The sequence below is a fragment of the Marmota flaviventris genome, chromosome 11, assembly GCF_047511675.1.
Source record: "Marmota flaviventris isolate mMarFla1 chromosome 11, mMarFla1.hap1, whole genome shotgun sequence".
Taxonomy (NCBI): domain Eukaryota; kingdom Metazoa; phylum Chordata; class Mammalia; order Rodentia; family Sciuridae; genus Marmota; species Marmota flaviventris.
The window spans coordinates 58,027,978-58,051,143 of NC_092508.1; the positions used below are offsets into that span (position 1 = coordinate 58,027,978).

Genomic DNA, 23,166 nt, shown 5'->3' on the forward strand with positions numbered 1-23,166 from the left:
TTTATTTTGCTTTCAGAATAGACACATTGTTTTAGCTTTTTATTTTATAATGCCCAAACTCCTGAAGTTTTTCTCTTCTCAATGATGAGAAAGAGGTCACTATCCTTATTGTTCTTTCCTTTGAGTATTTCAACTTTTCTGTCTTGCATCTCCTTCTATTTGTGTTCCAAAGTTGGTTCCACCACTACATAACTTTGGCAAGCTATTTAATTGTTCTATGCTTGCAGGCTCAATAGTAGAATAAAAGATTAAACAGAGCTATTACGGGGATTTCAATTAGACATGTTAAGCGTTTTGCTTAACATGAAACATAGTAGATCCTCAAATGAAAGCTGTTATTATCTGGCAGAAGAGTAAAGTACACAAATAGTTTAGTCTAAACCCCGCTAGAGGACTTGGTTGATGTGTGCTCTATAATAATAGCTGCCACATCTACTCAAAACCCTGGAGTCCTGACGTCCATCAAGCTGCACTAGGAGATCTCAACCATCCAAGAGGGGTCGTCAGGGAAGCTAGGTACAATTGCTGCCTAGTTAGAATGGTACTTGGCCCATGAGGACATGAAACTTGGACTCTCACGCCATTTATCACTCAACAATTGTTTGCTGAACATCTTTCTGCACCAGGAACGTACAGCTGGAAATAACTAGAAACAAAAAGAGCTCCCGCTCTTGTAGAGCTGACATTCTATTTTATAGCTTTCAAAAAGTATCATCACATCGTTTGAACCTCACAATCGTACTCCAGTTAAAGCGAGAATTACTCTTTCCACAAGACAGGTGAGAAACCCGGTGCAGAAAAGTTTTTGCAACTCGCGTCAGCGTTCAACGAAAGCAATGGGCTCGAACATCTGACAGCTGGTAGAAAGAGCCGTCACCGCGGACCCCATACACTGCATGAGACGATCAAACCGCTGTGGCCCCGAGTCCCGCGGTCAGGCAGCGCTGCGCCGCAGCTAGTCCAGGGCTCTGGCCTCCGCTGCGCACGTTCCTCCCTCTGCAAGCCCCTCACCTGGCCTCTGCGCTTCCTGAAGTGACAGCTGAAAGTAGCGGGAGGAGGCGCCTGTTGACGGAAGCTGTCACCTTTGACCTAGGAAGTTCCCGCGTCTGCTGGAGGCGCAGTTCCGGTTAGGCGGCAGAGTTTGTTTACGTTGCTTGCTGACCGGTCGGTTGCCTTCCTCAGCTCGGATGCCAAGATGGGGAAATCCTTCGCCAACTTCATGTGCAAAAAGGACTTTCATCCTGCCTCCAAATCCAATATCAAAAAGGTGAGTAGAGGATACCCAAAGGGATCTGGCTTACGGCCACTGGGTTCCCAAGGGCTGCTGAGGTGAGAGTGGTGATGTCACTGGGATGCCGGGGTATCACCTCCTCTCCAGGCCAAAAGCCCAGGTGCTCTCGCCCCCCTTTCCCTCACTGATGAAGCAGGCGCTCTACGTTTGTTCTACATCCAGGACGAGTTGGGAGGCCCTCGTTGGCTTTGTCGGTCAAAGTGTAAATCCATAAAACGTGGAGCCTGCGCTCACAGTTGCTCAATACTTGCCTTAACTGGTTCGGGTTTGGTCTTTTCGAATCCGAGGTTCACGGCTCCTTAGTTCTCTCCTCTACAGAGACGACTGTTTATTTAAGATAGATCGTATAAAAGAAATCACCCCTTGCTTCCTCTCTTCAGCTCACCTTATGGCCTCATTGAATATTAGCGTTTTAAATAATTAATTACAGTCGGGGCGGTGACGCACTCAGGAGGATCTCAAGTTGGCGGCCAGCCTTTGCAATTTAGCGAGATCCTCAGCAACTTCTCGAGACCCTGTCTCAAAATTTAAAAAAAAGAAGAAGAAAGGGTTGAGGATGTAGCTTAGTGATAGAGTACATCTGGACTCAATCACTGGCACCAAAAATAAATAAGGCAAAATTAATTTATTAGAGGCTGGAGTTGTGGCTCAGTGGTAGAGCACTTGCTTAGCATGTGTGAGGCACTGGGTTCAATTCTCAGCACCGCATATAAATAAATGAATAAAATCAAGGTCCATCAACACCTTAAAAAAATATTTTTAAAAAAATAATTAATTAGGGCTGGGGATGTGGCTCAAGCGGTAGCGCGCTCGCCTGGCATGCGTGCAGCCCGGGTTGGATCCTCAGCACCACAGACAAACAAAGATGTTGTGTCAGCCGAAAACTAAAAAATAAATATTAAAATTCTCTCTCTTTCTCTCAAAAAAAAAATTTAATTAATTAATTAATTACAGTTCAGCTAAGCTCAGGGCAGAAAAACCATAGCGAAAATGATTGTGGTGAAAAGCAAAAGGATGAAGTAAAAAGTCAGAGCTTTGGAGGCAGACGAGGATTCTGACCATTCCAGCATAGTCGGTATTAGACCTTGCATAAAATATTTATATATTTATTTGTTTATTGGTACTGGGGATTGAACCAATGGGCTACATCCCAGCCATTTTTTATTTTGAGACAAGTTCTGCTAAGTTGCTAAGGGTCTCTCTCTACAAGTTGCTGACACTAACCTTAAACTTAGCAATCCTCCTGCAGTCCCTGAATTACAGGCATTGCCACACAAAATAGTTAATATCCCTGATCCAAAATTTCTTAATCTACAAATTGAGGATGATCAGTATCACTTGCTTTGACTTGTAAAGTTGTGAAGAGTAAATGAGATGGTGTATCTCATCCAGCCCCTAGGACTGTCCTCCATAAATATTAACACCTCATACCATTGAACTTCTATCCTTTTCTTTATACCCTGCATTCTTCCTTGAATGTGTATCTACTTTCCTAAATCTCTATCTGGGCCTTTAGGGGGAAAAAATGAGATAGTGTGGGTAGAGGATTTGAAACAAAGTGAGTGCTTAGTACTGTGTGCATCACATACAGGGGGTACTAAAACTGTTAATTGACTATACACACAAACTTGTGAAATGAACTAGGCTTTTAATTTTATATATAGCTTGTTTTATGTTTTTGAGTTTTATATAGCCATGTGAATATGTACATATATATGTAAAGTATGTTACCACCATGTAAATAGAATTATGTTTTATATACTAATGCATATATGTGCATTAGAAAATCTTTGGCAGAACAGAGCATAATAGTGCACACCTGTAATATCAGTGCTTGGGAGACTGAGGCAGGAGGATCACAAGTTCAAAACCAGCATCAGCAACTTAGTGAGGCCCTAAGCAACATAGTGAGACCCTGTCTCTAAATAAAATTTTAAAAGGGCTGAGGGTGTGTGGCTTGGTAGATGAGACCCTTGGGTTCAATCCCTGGTGCCAAAAAAAAAAATCTTTTGCAAGGGTTGGGGTTGTAGCTCAATGGTAGAGCACTTGCCCAGCACATGTGAGGCACTGGGTTCAATCCTCAACAGCACATAAAAATAAATAAGTCAAATAAATATATTGTGTCCATCTACAACTTTTAAAAAATTTAAAAAGAATCTTTGGCAGGATATGCAATAAATGGATAACACTAGCTACCTGTGAATACAATTACTTGATAAAAAATAACTTTTAATAACCAAAACTAAAAAATAAATAACCAAAACTTATAAAGCGTTCTATGCTTGTAAAGCATTCTAATCTATGTCTCATTCTCTTTACTATTTTTATGGTGTTGAGAATTTCACACCGACACCTTTACCCTAAGGTGTTCATGCTCCTGAGCACTTCTGTCTTATTTCTTTGGTTTTTGTTTTGTTTTGTGCTGAGGATTGAACCTAGGGCCTCCATCGTGTTGGGCAAGCACTCTACCACTAAACTAAGCCCCTAGCCCCTGTCTTATCTCTTTGTTTCTTTTCTTGTCTCTTCCTTTTTTTCCTACAATTTCATTTCCTTTCCCTTTTTTCTCTTTCTCCAGTTCTCCTCTCTTAGAGTATTGGTGACACCCAGTAGCATTAGTGGCCATTGCATAACACTACTTCTTATGTCCTATACTAATGGGTTATCTATGTTAGACATATTCTATGTAAAGAAATGCTTTTTTTGCTCTCTGAAATAACGCAGGGACCGGTACAAGGTGCTGTTGTACCACACATACTGAAAGCAGTTCTCATGTTTGTGTGAAAGTATAGCTATGTTGAATGGTTGAATTTTAGGATTTATATCAATATACAAATAATATTTTTAGATATTATTTTGTGATGATGTCATTATTACTAAATTGGACTGCCATAAACAATGCCATTTTATATTTAATTATGAAAAAAACAAACTTGCTACTTAACTTAAATCCAACTATTTAATTTACTTTTTTACTTTACTCGTTTAGGTATGGATGGCAGAACAGAAAATATCATATGATAAGAAGAAACAAGAAGAATTAATGCAACAGTACCTTAAAGAACAAGAGTCATATGATAATAGGTGAGATATGCCTCTCTGCCATTGTTTTTAGAATAATCAATTACAGGAGACTAATCCCTTTACTCTCATAGATGGCCACTTAATTTGACTTTACCCATAATTCACGTAAAATGTATTTTCATACGACTCATAGTTTCTGAGCAAAGCTGGGTGTGGTAGCTACTTCAGAGGTTGTGGCAAGAGATTTGCTTGAGCCCAGGAGTTTGAGACCAGCCTTGGAAAATAGTGAGACCACTGTCACAAAAATAGATTTAATAAACAAAGCACAGTGTATTCCTAGCAGCTCAGGAGGCTGAGGCAGGAGGATTGGAGTTGAAAGCCAGCCTCAGCACCTTAACAAGGCTCCAAGCAACTCATTGAGACCCTGGCTGTAAATAAAATATAAAAAAGGGATAGGGTTGTGGCTCAGTAGTTGAGTGCCCCTGGGTTCAATCCCCTGTACAAAAATATAAATAAATAAATAATAAATATAAGTAAACCAATCAATGAAAATCAAGTAAACTGTAGAACACTCCTCTGTTTATGGGCATTGGGGTTGCTTATACTTTTGAGCTGTTGTGAATAATGCTGTAAATCTTGACATAGAGGTAACTGTTCAAGTTCCTGTTTTCAATTTCTTTAAATATATTTTTAGGTGGGGCTGGGTTTGTGGCTCACCGATAGAGTGCTCGCCTAGCACGGGTGGGACCCGGGTTTGATCCTCAGCACCACATAAAAATAAAGGCATTGTGTTATGTCCATCTACACCTAAAAAACAAATATTAAAAAAAAATTAAAATTAAAAAAATAATAAATATATTTTTAGGAATGGAATCACTGGATCATATAATTCTATGTTTAGCTTTTTAAGGAATCACCAAAATTCTTTTCTATAGTGACTGTGCTATCTTTTATTTTTATTAGAACTTTATAGTTATATATAGTAGTTGGGGGGCTCATCCCAACAAACTCATACATGCATGAAATTTTAATTCAGGTCATGATCCCCACTTTTTCCTCCCATTTCCTTCCCCTCTCCCATTCTCCTTCCTCTACTATACTTCCATTTGCTTATTTATTTATATTTGATCAGTTCTTTTTACTTATGCATAATGGTGAAGTTCCCTGTTGATTTTTGTTTGTTTGGTATCAGGAGTTGAACTCGGGGGCACTCAACCACTGAACCACATCCCCAGTCCTATTTTGTATTTTATTTAGAGACAGGGTCTCATTGAGTTGCTGAGCGCCTCACTTTTGCTGAGGCTGGCTTTGAACTCATGATCCTCCTGCCCCAGCCTCCCAAGCCACTGGGATTTCAGGCATGTACCACTGTTTTTGTTTTTTAATTTATTTTTTAGTTATAGGTGGACACAATATCTATTTTATATTTATGTGATGCTGAGGATAGAACCCAGAGCCTCACGCATGCTAGGCGAGCGCTCTACCTCTGAGCCACAACCCCAGCCCCTCCCGGCCACAATTTCTTAATCCATCATTTATTGGTGGGCACCTGGGTTGATTTCATAATTTAGTTATTGTGAATTGCTCTGCTATAAACATGGAGGTGACTTTATTGCTGTAGTATGCCAATTTTAGATCTTTTAGGAAAATACCAAGGAATGAGATAGCTAGGTTATCCTTAGTTTTGTAAGAAATCTCCATACTGCTTTCCTGAGTAGTTGTACTAGTCTACAGTTCCACAAAAATGTACAAGTGTACTTTTTCCTTGCCAGCATTTACTGTTTGTGTTCTTGATCGCTGCCGTTCTGACTGGAATAAGATGAAATCTTGGTGTAGTTTTGATTTGCGTTTCCCTGATTGATAGAGATGTTAAACATTTTTTCATAGATTTTTTTGACCATTTGTGTTTCTTTTTTCAGAAGTTTCTGGTTAGTTCTTTGGCCCATTTATTGATTGAGTTAGTTGGTTTGAGTTTTTGTTGTGTTTTTTTGTTTGTTTTGTTTTGTTTGGGGGGTGGTATTAAGTTGAATTCTTTATATATTCTGTATGTTAACCCCCTATTGAAGAAGTCACTGGTCAAGATTTTCTCCCATTCTGTAGCTCTCTCTCCATACTTTTAATAATTTCCTTTGCTGAACTGCTCTATTTAACTTTTTTTTTTTTTGGTTTTTTGTGTTCAGCAGTAACCATCCTAGTAAGTATGAAGTAGTATCTCATTGCAGTTTTGGATTTACATTTCCATAATATTTAGTGATGCTGAGCTTTTTAATTTTCATTTTTTTAAAAATATTTTTTAGTTGTAGTTGGATGCAGTACCTTTATTTTATTTATTTTGATGTGGTGCCGAAGATCAAACCCAGGGCCTCGCACGTGCTAGGCAATTGCTCTACTGCTAAGCCACAACCCAGCCCTTAATCTTCATTTTTTAATGGTGTTAATATAATACAAAATTTACATACTTGTGTAAAGACATGTTGACTTCTAAGTATATTAAGAGTTTTGGCGTCATCACCATAATCTAATTTCAGAACGTTTCATCTCCGAAAAAGAAATTTTATACCTATTAGCAATTACTTCCAATTTCCCAACCTTGTCCTTCTTCTACCTCTCAGCCCTAAGTAATTGCAAGTCTACTATCTCTATAAATTTGCCTATTCTGGACATGTCCTGTACATGTGGCATCTTGTAACTGATTTCTTTTTCTTAGCATGTTTCATGGTATGACATGTATCAGCACTTAATTCCTTTCTGTTGCTGAATAATAATCCATTGTATGGATGTCTGTACCTACATTCTTTTGCTTCTCTTTTTTTTTTTCCATAACAGTTATTTATAGAATCCAATGGAAGTAAGAGAAGAATCTCAATCATGTAGCATATCCATTTTGATTGTGTTTTCCAAGTATGAGAGGAAATTCTATTTCCTCGTTGGCTTTCTTCTTTATAATTAGCACTTTACCTGTATTTTTTGAATTAAACTTTAACTCAGACATACAATTTGTGGCTGAGGATTTTTTATAAAAAGCCAAACATTTCTTTCTGTAAATGGAACCTGAACAGGAAACTTTCAGTGTTAAAATGGAACAATAAAAATAAGATTTTTGAGGTACAGCAGGCACTGATTCTATCATATTAAGTTGGAGAGTTTTTTAAAAATGAGTCTTTTTTCATTGGCCTCACTAAAGAATTTGAGTCTCTCATTTAGATTCTTAAAAGCATTAATTGGCTTTGACTTTCTCAAGAAAACCCAGACTCATTTTCAAAACTGATTCCTCACAATTAAGAAAAACTGTTGGCAACCTTGTCCTTGTCCAACTGTTTAACTTAATTCCAACTCTGTGATGACCTTCAGGATTTCAACAGCATTTCAGAATTTAAGAAAAGGCCTTTAGAGTGACCGTAGAGTTTTTCCTCTTTTTTGTTGAGAGGACCAGAATATTTCAAGTAAGAAGACAGTTTCAGAACTTACAGCCTATTATTAAAGAAATAGTATTGTTTGATTTCCATTCACATATTCTAAAGAAACAGTATTGTTTGATTTCCATTCACATATTCTAAATGTCCTCTAATCAGGGGGGTAAAATTTTAGTTTTTGAGCTCTAACAAAAAAAATATTTATTTTTATTCTCTTGGGGTTCCTTTTGGGGTGGAAGGATAAAACTGTTAAGTTTATTTCTTATGTCATTTAGATTGCTTATGGGAGATGAACGTGTAAAGAATGGCCTTAATTTCATGTATGAAGCCCCACCAGGAGCCAAAAAAGGTACTTGCCCCCTTTCCTTAAAATATTTTATGTGTTTACAACTACAGATTGAGAACTGCTGGGTGGGATAGCACAAACCTGTAGTAGCAGCTACCAGGGAGTCTCAAAACAGGAAGAGGCAAGTTCAGGACCAACCTGCACAACATAGTGTGACCTCCATCTCAAAGAAATTAATCAATCAAAATTAAAAAAAAAAAAAAGATTGAAAACTGCTAATAGACTTTTTTTTTTAAGAGAGAGAGAAAGAGAGAATTTTTTTTTTTTTTTAGTATTTATTTTTCAGTTTTCGGTGGACACATCTTTATTTTATGTGGTGCTGAGGATAGAACCCAGCTCCCCGCACATGCCATGCGAGCGCGTTACTGCTTGAGCCACATCCCCAGCCCGCTAACAGACTTTTTAAAAGTATTCTTTGTTTTTAAAGATTGTTATCATGTCAGGTGCAATGGTGCAAACCTATAATCCCTATCTGGGAGGCTGAGACAGGAAGATCACAAGTTTAGTAACACCCTCACTTAAATAAAAAGGACTGGGTTTGTAGTTCAGTGTTAGAGCACCCCTAGCTTCAATCCCCAGTACTACAAAATAATAAATAAAATTGATTTTCTGAGGAGATAATAAAGAATAATATTATAACCAATAAAGTAGAATAAATATTTAAAATATTGTTCTATTCTAGTAATTTTTCATGAGGTGTCCTTTTGGGAGGAAAAAAATCTCAACACCAGCAGAAATGCATTTATTCTTTTATAATGTGGTTATATCTTTAATCTTTCCTTCTAAATATACTTGTGGGTATAAAATACGATATTCACTGTCAGTAAAAAGCATAAAAGTTTCAAAATTAGCAATTAACAATTAGCAATTAACATGCTTGTTAAATACAGTATTGTTAAATTCAGTACTGTGTTTTATCCTTTCGTCCTTGATTTTTATCTCATGCAAGAAGAAAGAAGTCAAACCAGTACAATCTTACAAATTATAATCAAATAACATATCATAGTGGTAATATACATTTGACTTTTACACTGATAATTTTAACTTGTCCTACTTTTTCCCCTCCTGTATTTTTGATATGCAATCAAGAAAACAAAGAGGTAAAGCACTATTTACTGTTTGAATTTACTTATAATTAATTTTGATTTTATGGAGAAAATTGAAAGACTTTTTAATGAATGTTTTAGAAAGAAGAAACAGAAGGAGAAACAGAATACAAATTTGAATGGCAGAAAGGAGCTCCACGAGAAAAGTACGGTCTGGTTTGCTTTTAAGATACAATATATATCACTATATCTGCAATCCCATCTTATGTTATCACCTTTATATGCATTAGAGAAAGTAACTAATATGAAAACATTTTTATTGAACTTTCTTATGCAACCAATCTACTTTTATCATAGTCTTGTTTTATATACTTGTTCTTTTTATTTATAAATTACAAACTATAAGCCTAGGTATTTGATAACTATTTTGAAATATTAAATAGACTATAGTTCTGTATACTTATTGAAGTAATAACACATTTCATATTGTTCTGAGAACTATAACTTTTTCAAGTTAACTACCATTGAATTTATTAAATTATTCTTAATATTTTATTTATACATTTTCTCTACTTAATAGATATGCCAAAGATGACATGAACATCAGAGATCAGCCCTTTGGCATTCAGGCAAGTGACATGTATTTTACCCTTTACGAATAATTTTTATTTAGTGAATATCTACATTATTATCAAAAAGGTGTTCAAGCTGAAAAAGAACAATATGGTTTGTATTTGTATCAGACAATGGTAGGAATAAGGAGAAAACATTAAATGTGGTAGACTGACCAAAACAGGAATCAAAATTACTAATAAGAGTTATGGGCGGGCTGGGATTGTAGCTCAGCGGTAGAGCGCTCGCCTAGCATGCGTGGGGCCCTGTGTTCAATCCTCAGCACCACATAAAAATAAATGAATGGAATAAAGGGATTGTATCCAACTACAACTTAAAAAAATAAATATTAAAAAAAAAAGAGAGAGTTATAGGGCTGCAGTTGTGGCTCAGCTGTAGAGCCCTCGCCAAGCATGGTGAGGCCTGGGTTTGATCCTCAGCACCACATAAAAATAAATAAATAAGATAAAGATATTGTGTCCAACTACAACTAAAAAATAAATACTTTAAAAAAAGGAGTTATAATGATGTTGGTGTCTGCTCTTTTCTAAGAATTTGGAGAATTAGTTCATGACCAAGAAAAGATTTAAAACAGTCATTTGTTTAGAATCAGGGCAGCCTGTCACTAGAGGGAATCCTTATAAAGAAAATGTTGTTGGAACCTTTCCTTGCTTGTTCATTTATGTATTATCTGTCACTTCAACAGCAGAGCTGGGTCATTACAGTTGGCACAGAGGTTGGGCCTAAAAAGCTTAAAATAAGTTCTATGTGAACCTTTACAGGAAAATTTTGCCAGCTCCTGGTTTAGAAATTTGAAACTTTTAATTTTGACTTATTAAAACTAAGAAATTTTAAGATGATATTGTTATATTGCCACCAATTAAGAAGTAGAAAACAATAGGATTCACTTAGGTATTGGGCAGAATTTATAGTAAGATTTTAGTATTTGTATTAAATTTACCAAACTTAGTTTTGTAGTCTCTTTTCCTACAGATCTTTTTAAAATGTGAATAATTTAACTTGAATCCTGCCAAACATTGGTTAGATTCTTAGTATTTTAGTAACCAAAAGAATATTCACTTTTCTCAGGTTCGAAATGTAAGATGTATTAAATGTCACAAATGGGGTCATGTCAACACAGATCGAGAGTGTCCTTTGTTTGGTCTTTCTGGAATCAATGCAAGTTCGGTTCCCACTGATGGCTCAGGTAGGCATTAGACATGGTTTTTTTTTAGAATTTAGGTAAACAAGGAAAGAAAAATAACATTTTTTTCTTTAATATGAGTATTTTTTGTTTTATTTGAGTTTTATTGTTTTAGACTAAGGCATATTACCAAAATATGATTATCATTGAGAAATTCTGTGTTGAATCTGAAATGCTTTATAATAGAATTAAAATGTAATTTTTCCAACCAAAGGCCCTATGAACTTGATTTTTAAGGTAAGATAACAATAAATGCTTTATCAGGTTAGTGGCCTAAAATTAGAAAATAAATGGTTCATTCTCATATTTAGATTCTCCTGATTTTTAGAAAAGGCTGGAGTGAAAGCCTCAGCAATCATTTCTCTTTGGTTCATGGAATTAAAAACAAAACTGAGTAAAAAAAAGATGATAAATATGTTTAAATTGGGTTTTTATTGGAAAATTATTTATCTTACTACGTATTACTTTCTAAAAAAAATTTGTCCACTTGGGTTTGCATCATTTTGGCTCTTCATAAAAAGGATACTAAAACTGTGAAGTTTTAGCTTAAGTTTATCATTATCTTACTACTATTTCATTGAGATAGCCATACTAATTTAATCCTGTCTCAGAATAAGTCATAATAGAAATACCCTACTTAACTCTATAACCTTCAGTGAGTAATTTCACTTTTATGGGCTTCAACTCCTGATCTTTTTTTTTTTGGTACAAGGGATTGAACCCCAGGGCACTTTATCACTGAACTACATCCCCAGCCCTTTATAAAATCTTTTACCTGGAGGGAGGGTTCCACTAATTTGCTGAGAGTCTGACTGAATTGCTGAGGCTGACATCAAACTTGAGATCTTACTACCTGAGCTTCCCTAGTCACTGGGATTACAGGCATGAGCCATCACACCCAGCTCAACTCCTGATTTTACAATAAGGATGATAGTATGACTCAGATTTTCAGCACTTTATAAAGCAGCTATAGAACTCTTTTTTTTTTTTTTTTTTTTAAAGAAATCTTACATAAAACCCTAAAACATAAAAGCACTGCTACTTTATTGAAACAAGTCCTCTGGGCATTAAGTCCCCTTCTTTCAGTCCCAAGGCCTCCAGTCATCTCTTTAGAATCTCTATGGTTTTTGCTGTTCACCTCAATCTTGAGCCTACGGTTCATCCTCATTCAACTTACAACCTTCTGCATCTGTTCTTACAGCTAGAGATCCTGCTTTCTTCTAGAAAACCACGTTCAAAAAAGTTCATCTTAATATTAGGAGTTTAGGAATTTGATCCATCATAATTTTGGGCATTTCCCTAGTGGTGGTATAGATGTTAGAGTTGGTGAAGGAAGCATACCTATAAAATACTGTGATTAATTTTTGAAAAATCTTTATTCCTGTAAAATAGGTTCAGAAACCACCTTTTAAGGAGAAGGAGAACTATTTGTTCAGTTGTAAGACAATGTTAATACAGTCTTTGTTCTGGCAAAATACCTTATAAAAGAACTTACCACTGATACCACAATACAGATACTCTTAATAACCCACATAGCTAATTCTCCCTCCTTCCCTGCCCTCTCCCAATTAGTAGAAGGGATAAAGGCCCCAAAGGAAATAAAACCCCAAAGAAAATGGAGTGGAGTAGGTCATACATCAAGAACCCATTTGGCTCAAATATTTTTGACACTTCCCTTTATTAGTCCAGAGATTCATTGTTACATCTTAAAAGTATATTCTGTTTTCTAGATAGGGTTGCTTCTTTCTCATCTTTTCCTTCATGCCAATCTTATAGTTTCCTTACACCTACATGATTCATGGGTTGTTTTGAGACAAGCAGAAGTAGTAGCTGTCTTTCTTCCCCAGCCTCATCTTACTCTGATCCTGCTTCTGAGAGAATGAGTAGGATAGACTCCAGGCTAAGCCCTTTCTTTTAATAATCAGTAGGCCTGCCTTGTCTTGAGTCTGTATTAGAAAGTATGCTAACAACAACCCAAAGAACTTGTGTATTAACCTATTTTTAAAAGTATTGAAAACAAGAGCTGGGGTTGTGGTTCAGTGGCAGAGCACTGGCCTCACACATGTGAGGCACTGGGTTCGATCCCCAGTGCCACAAAAAATAAATAAACAAAATAAAAGTATTGTGTCCAACTACAACTAAAATATTTTTTAAAAATAAAGATATTATGTCCATGTTTAACTAAAAATATTTTTTTAAAAAAATAAGTATTGAAAACAATAAAACCCCACAGCCATATGCCACACCGTTAGTAAATTCCTGTATAATGCAGCTCATTATGGACTCTTCTTTAGCCCTCCATTTACCTTATGGTAATTCAGTGTATGCAGTTCAGGTTTTTGTATGCCATTCATTGGTGTATTATTGTAGAACTATTCTTCAGTTAAATGAACTCTGTCCAAATAACATGAATAAAGTAGAAAAATACATAACTTGTTGAATCCTATTGTTTTACCTATATTTAACCATATTTAAGAAGTCTACATATATTGACATATGTTACATACAATATATTGTCTGTTTTGTCTGTGAAATTTGGTAAAGACTTAAAAGAACTGTATACAGGGTGTTGGAGCAAGTATGGTAAGATGAATATTTCAATCCTTTGTTAGTAAATTGAACAGCCATTTTGAAGGGCCATAATATATATCAAAAGTCTTCAAAACATCCTTTGGGGCATGCCTGTAATCCTAGCTACTCAGGAGGCTGAATCAGGAGGATTGCAAACTTGAGGCCAGCCTTAGCAATTTACTGAGGCCCTGTCTCAGAAAAACACAAACAAAAATCCACCATATCCTTTTACCTTCCAGTAATTAAAAGAAAGCAATAAGGTACACCCTCAAAGATTCACAGTAATGAAAGATTAGAAACAACATGTAGACTTCTCAAGTATGGTTAAATATAGGTAAAACAATAGGATTCAACAATTTATGCATTTTTCTACTTCGTTCATGTTATTTGGAAAAAGTTCATTTGACTGAAGAGGAATTCTACAATGATACCCCAATGAATGTCCATCAGCAGTTATTTATAGAGCAATTATAAGTTCTGTGATGAAAATTTAATTGGAAACTGTGATCAAAACTAACTGGGGAGTTACTGTATTAAGTGGTCAGAAAGGCCCCTCTGAGGAAGTGATGTTAAGATGAGACCTGAGGGCTGGGGATGTGGCTCAAGCGGTAGCGTGCTCTCCTGGCATGCGTGCAGCCCGGGTTCAATCCTCAGCACCACATACAAACAAAGAAGTTGTGTCCGCTGAAAACTAAAAAATAAATATTAAAATTCTCTCTCTCTCTCTCTCTTATAAAAAAAAAAGATTATTATAAAAAAAAAGATGAGACTTGAATGACAAGACGAATACAGCAATGTGAGATCTGGGAAAAGAGCATTTGGCGTATCAGTATCAGGCAAAAGGAACAGCCTTTCATACAGAGGGACCCATCAATCCTGATAGGGCACATACTTAGTGGCACTCACCTAGTGGTTAAAAACATTGACTGAAGGGGCTGGGGTTGTGGCTCAGCGGTAGAGCGCTTGCCTAGCATGTGTGAGACCCTGGGTTCGATCCTCAGCACCACTTAAAAATAAACAAATAAAGGTATTGTGTCCAACTACAACTAAAAAATAACTATTTAAAAAAAACAAAAATATTGATTGAAGATGACTCCTTAGATGCCTGCTTTAGAACTTCTACTCTGCAGCTTCTTAATTGTAACTTTAGGCAAGTTATTTAACATCTCTTGCTGATATGTATAAAACATAATAGTACCTACACCTCATAAAGTTGTTATGAAAACTAGATAAGTTAATACATGATGCTTAGAATAGTGCCTGGCATGTAATAATCACTTCTTGAGTATTTTTTTATTAATTGTGGAGTATCTACCACAAATGGAATACTCTACAACCATATGTAATATATATACATATATAATATAGCTAGAGATCTATGTTGATATGTAAGGATATAGGAGGATGTATCAAGTGTAAAGAAAGTTAAATGGTATCAATTAAAAGTATGTAGGATAAACAAAATGTCAGGCATTCCATAATTAAAGTGGCTTTCAAGGATGAAGTTATTTTTAAAATCTGTATGAATTTAGATGCTCTACCTTTTATGATAAAAGGGTGACTCACTGATATAAGAGCCTCTATTTTTAGGGTTGTCAATGTAGCTCAGTGGTAGTGCATTTGCCTGGAGCCTCTGGATTTGATCCCTAACCCCCCACACCCCCCAGAAAAGCCCTATTTGAAAATTAATTCTTAAAACCAGAGTTTATTGTTTATTTTTCAAACACTTGTTTTTAGCAACTATGTATTTGACATCCTACACATTAGCCAGTAAGTTTTTTAAACTTTATGTTCTGGTTTATTGAAGGTATAGACTATTCCTAGTTTTCAATCAAATCAGAAACATTAACATATCACATAAGAGACAGTTGGGCACAGTGGTGCATGCTTATAATTCTAGCAGCTCAGGAGGCTTAGGCAGAAGTATCACAAGTTCAAAGCCAGCCTCAGAAACTTAGCAAGACCCTAACTCTAAATAAAAAATAAAAGGGGCTAGTGACAATCTACTCAAAATTAGAATACGATTTAAGAGTCTGTTTAATAGAGGAAAGCATTGTTAAATTAGGTAGTTAACAGAGTAAGAGGGACTAAAATGATCTCTGAAGAATTAAAATTTAGATAGGTAGAAAGAAAGTTTGACCCCCCCCCCCAAAAAAAAAGACCTGAAGAAAAACATAAGCACAAAAGAATTTAACTTGAATAGAATAAAATTTGAATGGCTCTCAAGATGGGATGGAGGGAATTTGTCCATTCATCCTGCAACCAGTGTTTCCCAAGCTTACCTACTGTAAGGAATCACTTAACACAGCTTGTTTAAATATTGGTTCTCAAGCTCCTACCCCATATGGGGCTATTGAATAAGAGTCCAGGGAAAAGTCTGAGAATCTTATCCTCAGATAATGCTTATGATCTGTTGTTTGTCTTTGGAAGGCAAATAATATAGAGGAAAAGGAAAGAGAAATGTGTTGAAAGAGCCTTATAAAAAAAAAGGGGGGGGGACAAATTTTCAACATTTCTATTTTAAGTATTGTAAAGAATCTAAATATCGTGCAATAGGGAAATGGCACGATAAACTGTTGATATGTTAAGTGAACTAAAGGATATTAATTAAGCTAGGTGTGGTGTCGCAGGCCCATAATCCAGCTACTCAGGAGGCTGAGGCAGGAGAATCACAAGTTGGAGGCCAGCCTCAGCAACTTTTTTTTTTTTTTAATATTTTTATTAGTTGTTCATGGATCTTTATTTTATTTATTTATTTATATGTGGTGCTGAGAATCGAACCCAGTGCCTCGCACATGCTAGGCAAGCGCTCTTCCACTGAGCCACAACCCCAGCCCCGGCCTCAGCAACTTATTGAGACCCTGATTCAAAATAAAAAATGAAAAGGGCTGAGGATATAGTTCAGTGTTAGAGAGCACCCCTGATTTCAATTCCCAGTACTCCAGATAAAAAATACTAACTGAATTTGCATTGGAATTCTCATATAAAACTCATGCATATAATTTAGAACTGAAAGGAAACATGAAGAAATGAAAATAGTTAAGATGTTAATTTGGTGAAATTACAAGCAATATTATTTTGTATTAAAATTTTAAAATAAACTTAAAATTTAGCCTTTTTAAACACTGATACTCTTCAGAAAGCTAATGCTTTCCTTTCTATTCCCGTGTTAAGTTTATTTTCAGAATAATTAGAACAGCTAAAGGAAGCAGAGTCATGGTTGTGGGCAAAGGCTGTGTTCACAATGAGAAATACCTAACAGACTGAATTAATTCTTTGCCTTAATCTTTATATCTTTAAGATATTAGGGAAACTATCTTTATATCTTTAAGATATTAGGGAAACTTCCATTTCCAGTTTTTTCTTTCAAACTGACAAGGTATGAGAGTAAATACTGCCATATACACAGGGTATTTCATTTTTTTTTTTAATTTTTTTTTTTTTAATTTTTTTTTTAAAAAGCCCTTGAACCTAAGCAGGTCTTTTTTTTTTCTTTTTTTTTTTTTTTAATATTTATTTTTTTTTTAGTTTTCGGCGGACACAACATCTTTATTTGTATGTGGTGCTGAGGATCGAACCCGGGCTGCGCGTATGCCAGGCGAGCGCGCTACCGCTTGAGCCACATCCCCAGCCCTACACAGGGTATTTTAATTTCTTAAATTCTGTATCCGACTTGTCTAAGAATATCTGAAGACATTGAACTCTGTTAAAATTGTGAAAGGAATAGGGATTCATTCAGTTGTAAAGCCTTTGCCTAGTATGCACAAGGTCATAGGTTCCATCTCCAGCACCACAAAAAAAGAAAAAGAAATCAGTAGCTTTCACTATCTAGGTATTACATAAGGTGAAAGTTACCAATCTGTTTCTGATGTACCATCAAGGTTGAAAACCATTATCTTAAGCTGTTTATAAGAATAATTGAAGATTTGGGAGGATAGTACCTTTTACTGTTGATTTGTTTGTTTAACTTGTGTTTTACTTATCATAAAGTCATAAATTTATCCTAAGGAAATAGTCATGAATATGTCCTAAAGATTTAGTCACAAAGAATTGTGTATGATAGTGAGAGACAATACTAAAGTATCTAGTAAAAAAAACAAATTTTCCCCTGTACTGGGGTTTGAACCCAGGGGCATTCTACCCATAAGCTATATCCCCAGCCCTTTTTATTTTTATTTTGTGACAGGGTCTTACTAAATTGCTGAGGCTGTTCTCGAAACTTGTGTGTGATTGTTCTGCCTCAGCTTACCAAGTACCTGGGATTATGAACATGAACCTGGACTGTTAAAAGGAAATTAAGTGAATTATGGAACATTGTTATAATGGAATTCTGTACTATGCAGCATTTAAAATGATAAGATTTCTTAATGATGGGGATATTTTTTAAAACATTTAGTGAAATTTTTAAAAATAGGTTATAAGACAGAGAAATTACAGTTGTATATCTGTTTATGTGTATAGGTAGACACAGAAACAGATATTTTAAAGAAAAGGATTGGAAGGAGATAGACCAAATTAATAGTGGTTGTGTTTGGGTAGTAGGATTACTAAGATTTTTAGTTTTATCTTTTTGCTTATCCATATTTCCAACAGTGAAGATAAATTACATTTATAAATTTTTAAGTGAGCATTACTTTAAAAGAATTAAAAATTATACATAGAAATAAATTATTTTAAATTGTATTGCTCCATTAATGACTCTAAAGTTTGACCTGAATTTAGCAGTAGTACTTAACTAAAGCTAATAGAAACTCTTAAAGGTTTCTCAAAAACAAAATCAAAACTTTACTATCTTAAATAGAAAAGTGAGTAATAATGATGTAATATTCTGAACTTGAATGCAATGAAAAATAAACTGACCAATTTCCTAATCCACTTGGTGATTCAAACTAAAAAAAAAAAAATCTTTTCATTTAAAAAAATCACCTATTGAATAATGTCTCACCAGTGAATAGAGATTATTTTTGCAATAAGGCAATTTCAGTAGATGTGGTTATCATGGGATAATCACACCCCTGGGGTACAGCCTTGTGCCTGTAATCTCCCAGGAGTGTAATTATTTCATGATAACTGCACCCCCTGGTGTTACATTATTTCTATTATGAAATTCTTAGTTTAGTATATAAAGTAACTTACTTTGATCACTGGAAACTGCAAGGTGCTGTTAGAATGCTCCAGCTGTGAGGTTTACAGAGACCAGCTATAAGATTTACTTCTCCTTTACAAAGTTAAATTAGGCAATCAAAATGCTTCTTTGGGCTAAGCTGGTTTAGAATATCTTTTCTACTGAAAAGATCATCTTACCTTTTTCATCCACTCCAGATACATCAAAATTATCCTTAAAACTTGTAAGCTTCAGTGATAACTGAATTTTTATAAAATATTCTATAACGTAATTAAATGACTAATCCATATATCTTTTATCTATACTCTGTAGACCTTATTTTTATCACTGACTCTTAACATCTGTCAGTTATTTGTGTTTTTAATGTATATTGAAATTAAAAATCTTTTTCTTTTTTCTTAAACCACAGTGGAATATTTCAACAGAGCAAGTGATTTGTTTGTTTGTTTTTTCTGGTACTAGGGATTGAAGCCAGCCAGGGCCTCATGCATGCTAGGCAAGTGCTCTACCACTGAGCTGCATCCCCAGCCTTTTTATTTTATCTTGAGACAAGGTCTCACTAAGTTGCCCTCAAACTGAGGCTGACCTCAAACTGAGCAAGTATTTTTTAAACAGCTTTATTGAGCTATAATTTACATGCCATCAATGCAATGGCTTTTACTGTATTTACAGAGTTGTACATCCATCACTATAGTCAATTTTAGAACATTTTCATTTTCCTAAAAAAGAAAGAAAGAAAGAAAATCCCTTGACCCTCACCCTCCAGTCCCCAGCTGTAGGCAACCACTAAACTACTTTCTGTCCCTATATCTTTGCCTCTTCTGGACATTCCATTATTCCATGGAATGTATTTTCCCATTACGCTTAAATGCTCAGATATTCACAAACACATACACCAGTCTTATAATAGCCCACCAGGATACAAGTTTATATGTAGGCACCTATAAAACAGGTAAATGTGTAAGATTTTCTTCAAAAAACATAAAGCAAAATTCTATTTTTAAACTCCTCTTTTCCCTAAACATGGATTTTGCATCTCTCTCCATGTTTGACTTTCAGATCTTTTTCTTCAGGAAGCAAATAGTTAGCTCTAAATAGTTACTCTATAGGAGAGCTAGACATGCTGAAGCACTTCCATTGCTAATATTTTATTAAAGATTATTACACCTATGTTTTTACACCTCATGAGAGGTACTGGTATGTAATTTTTCTTTCTTGTTTGTATTTGGTTTTGGTATCAGGATGATGTTAGTCTTATAGAATAAGTTAGGTAATGTTCCTTCTGTTTCTGTTATCTAGAAGAGATTGTTAATATAATTTTTTCTTTAAATATTCGATAAAATTAACCAGTGAATCCATCTGGGCCTGTCACTTTCTATTTTAGAAGGTTATTGATTGTTGGCTAAATTTCTTTACTAGATAGATGCCTATCAAATGATCTTTTTCTCCTTTTGTCAGCTTTGGTAGATTGTGTCTTTCAAAGAATTGGTCCATTTCATGTAAATCATTTAATGGTATAGAATCATTTGTTGTATTCCATTATTACCCCTCTAATGTCCATGGATCTGTAGTGGTGTGTGACCCTTATTTCATTTCTCTTTCCTTGGTTAGCTAGAGCTTTATCAACCTACTGATCTTTTTAAAGAACCAGCTTTTGTTGTGATTGATTTTTCTCCCTTGTTTTCCTCTTTTTATTTCTTCTCTTCTTACTTTGAATTTAATTTGCTCTTCCTTTTCTAGTTTTATAAGACAGAAGATTATGTAATTGATTTGGGAGAGGTGATGAAGTTTGAAACCAAGGCCTCACCCATGCTAGTCAAGTTCTGTACCACGGAGCTACACTCCAGCTCTACATATTGATTTTAAATCTTTTTTATAATACATGTATTTAGTACTATAAATTTCTTTCTGATTTGGTCTTTGCTGTGTCCTACAAAATTTAATAGGTTTTATTACAATGATTTCTGACATTAACTACCCAGAAGTAGGCCAGACTTCACAGGTTAACAGTTCTCCAAAGACTATTCTCAATTAAGACACCAGCTACAAATTTGGGAGTTCCTAGACCACCCACCAAACCTGCTACAAATCCAGGGTTCCTTCTACCTGCCTAAGGTTTGATAATTCACTAGACTGACTTATAGAACTCAGAAACTAACACTATATTTGTGATTATAATTTTACTATAGTAAAAGGATAAAAATCAGGGTAAGCCAAAAGAAGAGGTACATAGAACAAGGTCTGGCAGTCTTCCAAAGTCTCCCTGTAGAGTCAGTACCTGTCACTCTTCTTGTACATTAATATATAACAACTTGCACAGAGTTTTATTAACCAGGGAAGCTTACCCAAGCTGTCTAATTTTTTATTGGGCTTTATTACATAGTTGTGAATGATCAAAATCATTAGCCATGAGATTTAACTCTTCTATCTCCAGCCCTTCTTTCTTCCTCAAAGGGCTTCTCTCACCTAGCTCAAAGTCTAGCCCTCTAATCACATGATTTATTTTTCTGATATGGTCAACCACCATCTTGAGTCAGCTCTTTTTTTTTTTTTTTTAGTATTTTTTTAGTTGTAGGTAGACACAATACCTTTATTACATTTATTTATATGTGGTGCTGAGGATTGAACCCAGGGCCTCTCACCTACTAGGTGAGTGCTCTACCACTGAGCCACAACCCCAGCCCTTGAGTCATCTCTTTAGCATGATCTGATCATGTATATTGAAATTAAAAATCTTTTTCTTTTTTCTTAAACCACAGTGGAATATTTCAATCATGAGTCACCATCATGAGTCACATCAATAACAAACTATCAGGACCCACCAAAGATACTCTTATCACTCAGGAAATGTCAAAAGAGTTGAGGTTCCCTCAGAACTGGGGACAAAGGCTAGGCATGGGGGCCAGCCCAGCCATTCAGGAAGCTGAGGCATGAGGATCACAAGTTCAAAGCCAGCCTCAGCAATTTATTAAAGCCCTGTCTCAACAAATAAAATGTGCTGGGGATGTGGCTCAGTGGTTAAGCACCCCTATGTTCAATCCCTAGTACTTAAAAAAAAAAAAAAAAACAGGAACTGTTTATACAGCAGTTGTATTGTCTATTCTTAGTTCAAAATATTTTTTACTTTCTCCTGAGACTTCTTTGATATATGTGTTTAGAGCTCTGTTATTTAATCTCAAAATATTTTAGGTTTTTCTTTTACTTTTATTAAGTTGTGTTATATGGCCCAGATGTGGTCTATTTGGTAAATGTTCTATATGAATGTGAGAAAATATATATATTCTGCTGTTGCTAGGTGAATGAAGTATTCTATAAATGTCAACTAGGAAAAAAAATGTCAACTAGATCCAGTTGATGGATCAGTTCAATATATTCTGATTTTTCACCTGTTGTATCTGTCAGTTATTGATAGAGGGATGGGAAGTCTCCAGCTATAATACTGGAGTTGCCTGTTTCTAAAGATACTCATCAGTTTTTGCTTTACACATTTTGATGCTCTATTAGGCACATACACATATTTGGGGTCTTTTTGGAAAATTGACCCTTTTACCATTATGTAATACTCTATTTAGCCTTGGTATTTGTCCTTGCTCTGAAATCTGTTTGTCTAAAATTAATTTGGTGCCGGGTACAGTGGTGCATGCTTGTAATCCCAGCTACTCAGAAAGCTGAGATAGGAGGATTACAAGTATAAGGTAATCATACTTAACAACCAGAGCAACTTAGCAAATCCCGTCACAGATTTAAAAAATAAAAAGGGTGGCTCAGTGGTTTTAACGCAGTAGTAGAGTTCCCCTGGATTCAATAAAATTAATATATTATGCTCCATCTTTATTTGGTTATTGTTAGCCTGGGGTATATCTTTCTCCATTCATGCACTGTTTTGCTTTGTTTTTATTTTTGTTTTTTTGTGGTGCTAAGGATCGAACTCAGAGGCTACCACATGCTAGGCAAGCACTATTACTGAACTAACCCCATCCCCCATTCTTTTACTTTTAATTTGTGTCTTTTTTTTTTTTTTTTTTAGTACTGGGGGTTGGGCCTAAGGGTACTTAACCACTGAACTACATCCCCAGTTCTTTTTTGAGATAGGGTCTCACTAAACTGGCCTTGTCCTTAAGATCTTTCTGCCTCTGCCTCCCGAGTTGCTGGGATTATAAGTGTGCATTCCCCCAGCTCCTGTGCCTTTATCTTTAAAGTAGATTTCTTTTAAATATCATACAGTTGGGTCTTTTTTTTTTTCTTATAGTCTCTTAGTTGGTATGTTAAGATTCTTTATATAAAAGTGATGATTGATATAGTTAATAGCTTTCATTTTTTTAACATTCATTTTTTAGTTATAGGTGGACAGAGTGTCTTTATTTTACTTTATGTGGTGCTGAGGATTGAACCCAGTGCCTTACACATGCTAGGTGAGCACTCTACCTCTGAGCCACAACCCCAGCCCCTAGCTTTTGTTTTTTGTAATTGTTTCTATTCATTGCCCTCGTTCATCGTTTCATTTTTGTTCTTTTTCTGCTTCATCTGGTTTTAAATG

At 35.4% G+C, this 23,166-nt stretch overlaps 2 protein-coding genes across 4 annotated transcripts in view; one reads left to right on the plus strand and one right to left on the minus strand.

The window, feature by feature from the left end:
* The window catches only part of Scrn3 (secernin 3), a 29,783-nt gene extending 28,706 nt beyond the window's left edge, over positions 1–1,077 (minus strand). For both annotated transcript variants that reach the window (XM_071619058.1, XM_027946121.2), the window contains exon 1: positions 1,012–1,077. The gene's annotated coding sequence lies outside the window, so the exon portion shown is untranslated. The remainder of the gene's footprint in view (positions 1–1,011) is intronic.
* Positions 1,078–1,107: 30 nt separating this feature from the next.
* Cir1 (corepressor interacting with RBPJ, CIR1) overlaps positions 1,108–23,166 on the plus strand; it is a 39,895-nt gene continuing 17,836 nt past the window's right edge. Inside the window, exons 1-7 of one of the 2 annotated variants that reach the window (XM_027946122.2) lie at positions 1,108–1,267; positions 4,278–4,372; positions 8,001–8,074; positions 9,161–9,171; positions 9,259–9,323; positions 9,698–9,746; positions 10,819–10,936. In XM_027946122.2, coding sequence (XP_027801923.1) covers positions 1,196–1,267; positions 4,278–4,372; positions 8,001–8,074; positions 9,161–9,171; positions 9,259–9,323; positions 9,698–9,746; positions 10,819–10,936 — 484 coding nt within the window. In that variant the 5' untranslated portion in view covers positions 1,108–1,195. Of the gene's footprint in view, positions 1,268–4,277; positions 4,373–8,000; positions 8,075–9,160; positions 9,172–9,258; positions 9,324–9,697; positions 9,747–10,818; positions 10,937–23,166 lie in introns of those variants that run through there. The other variant, XM_071619057.1, reaches the window with a different exon arrangement.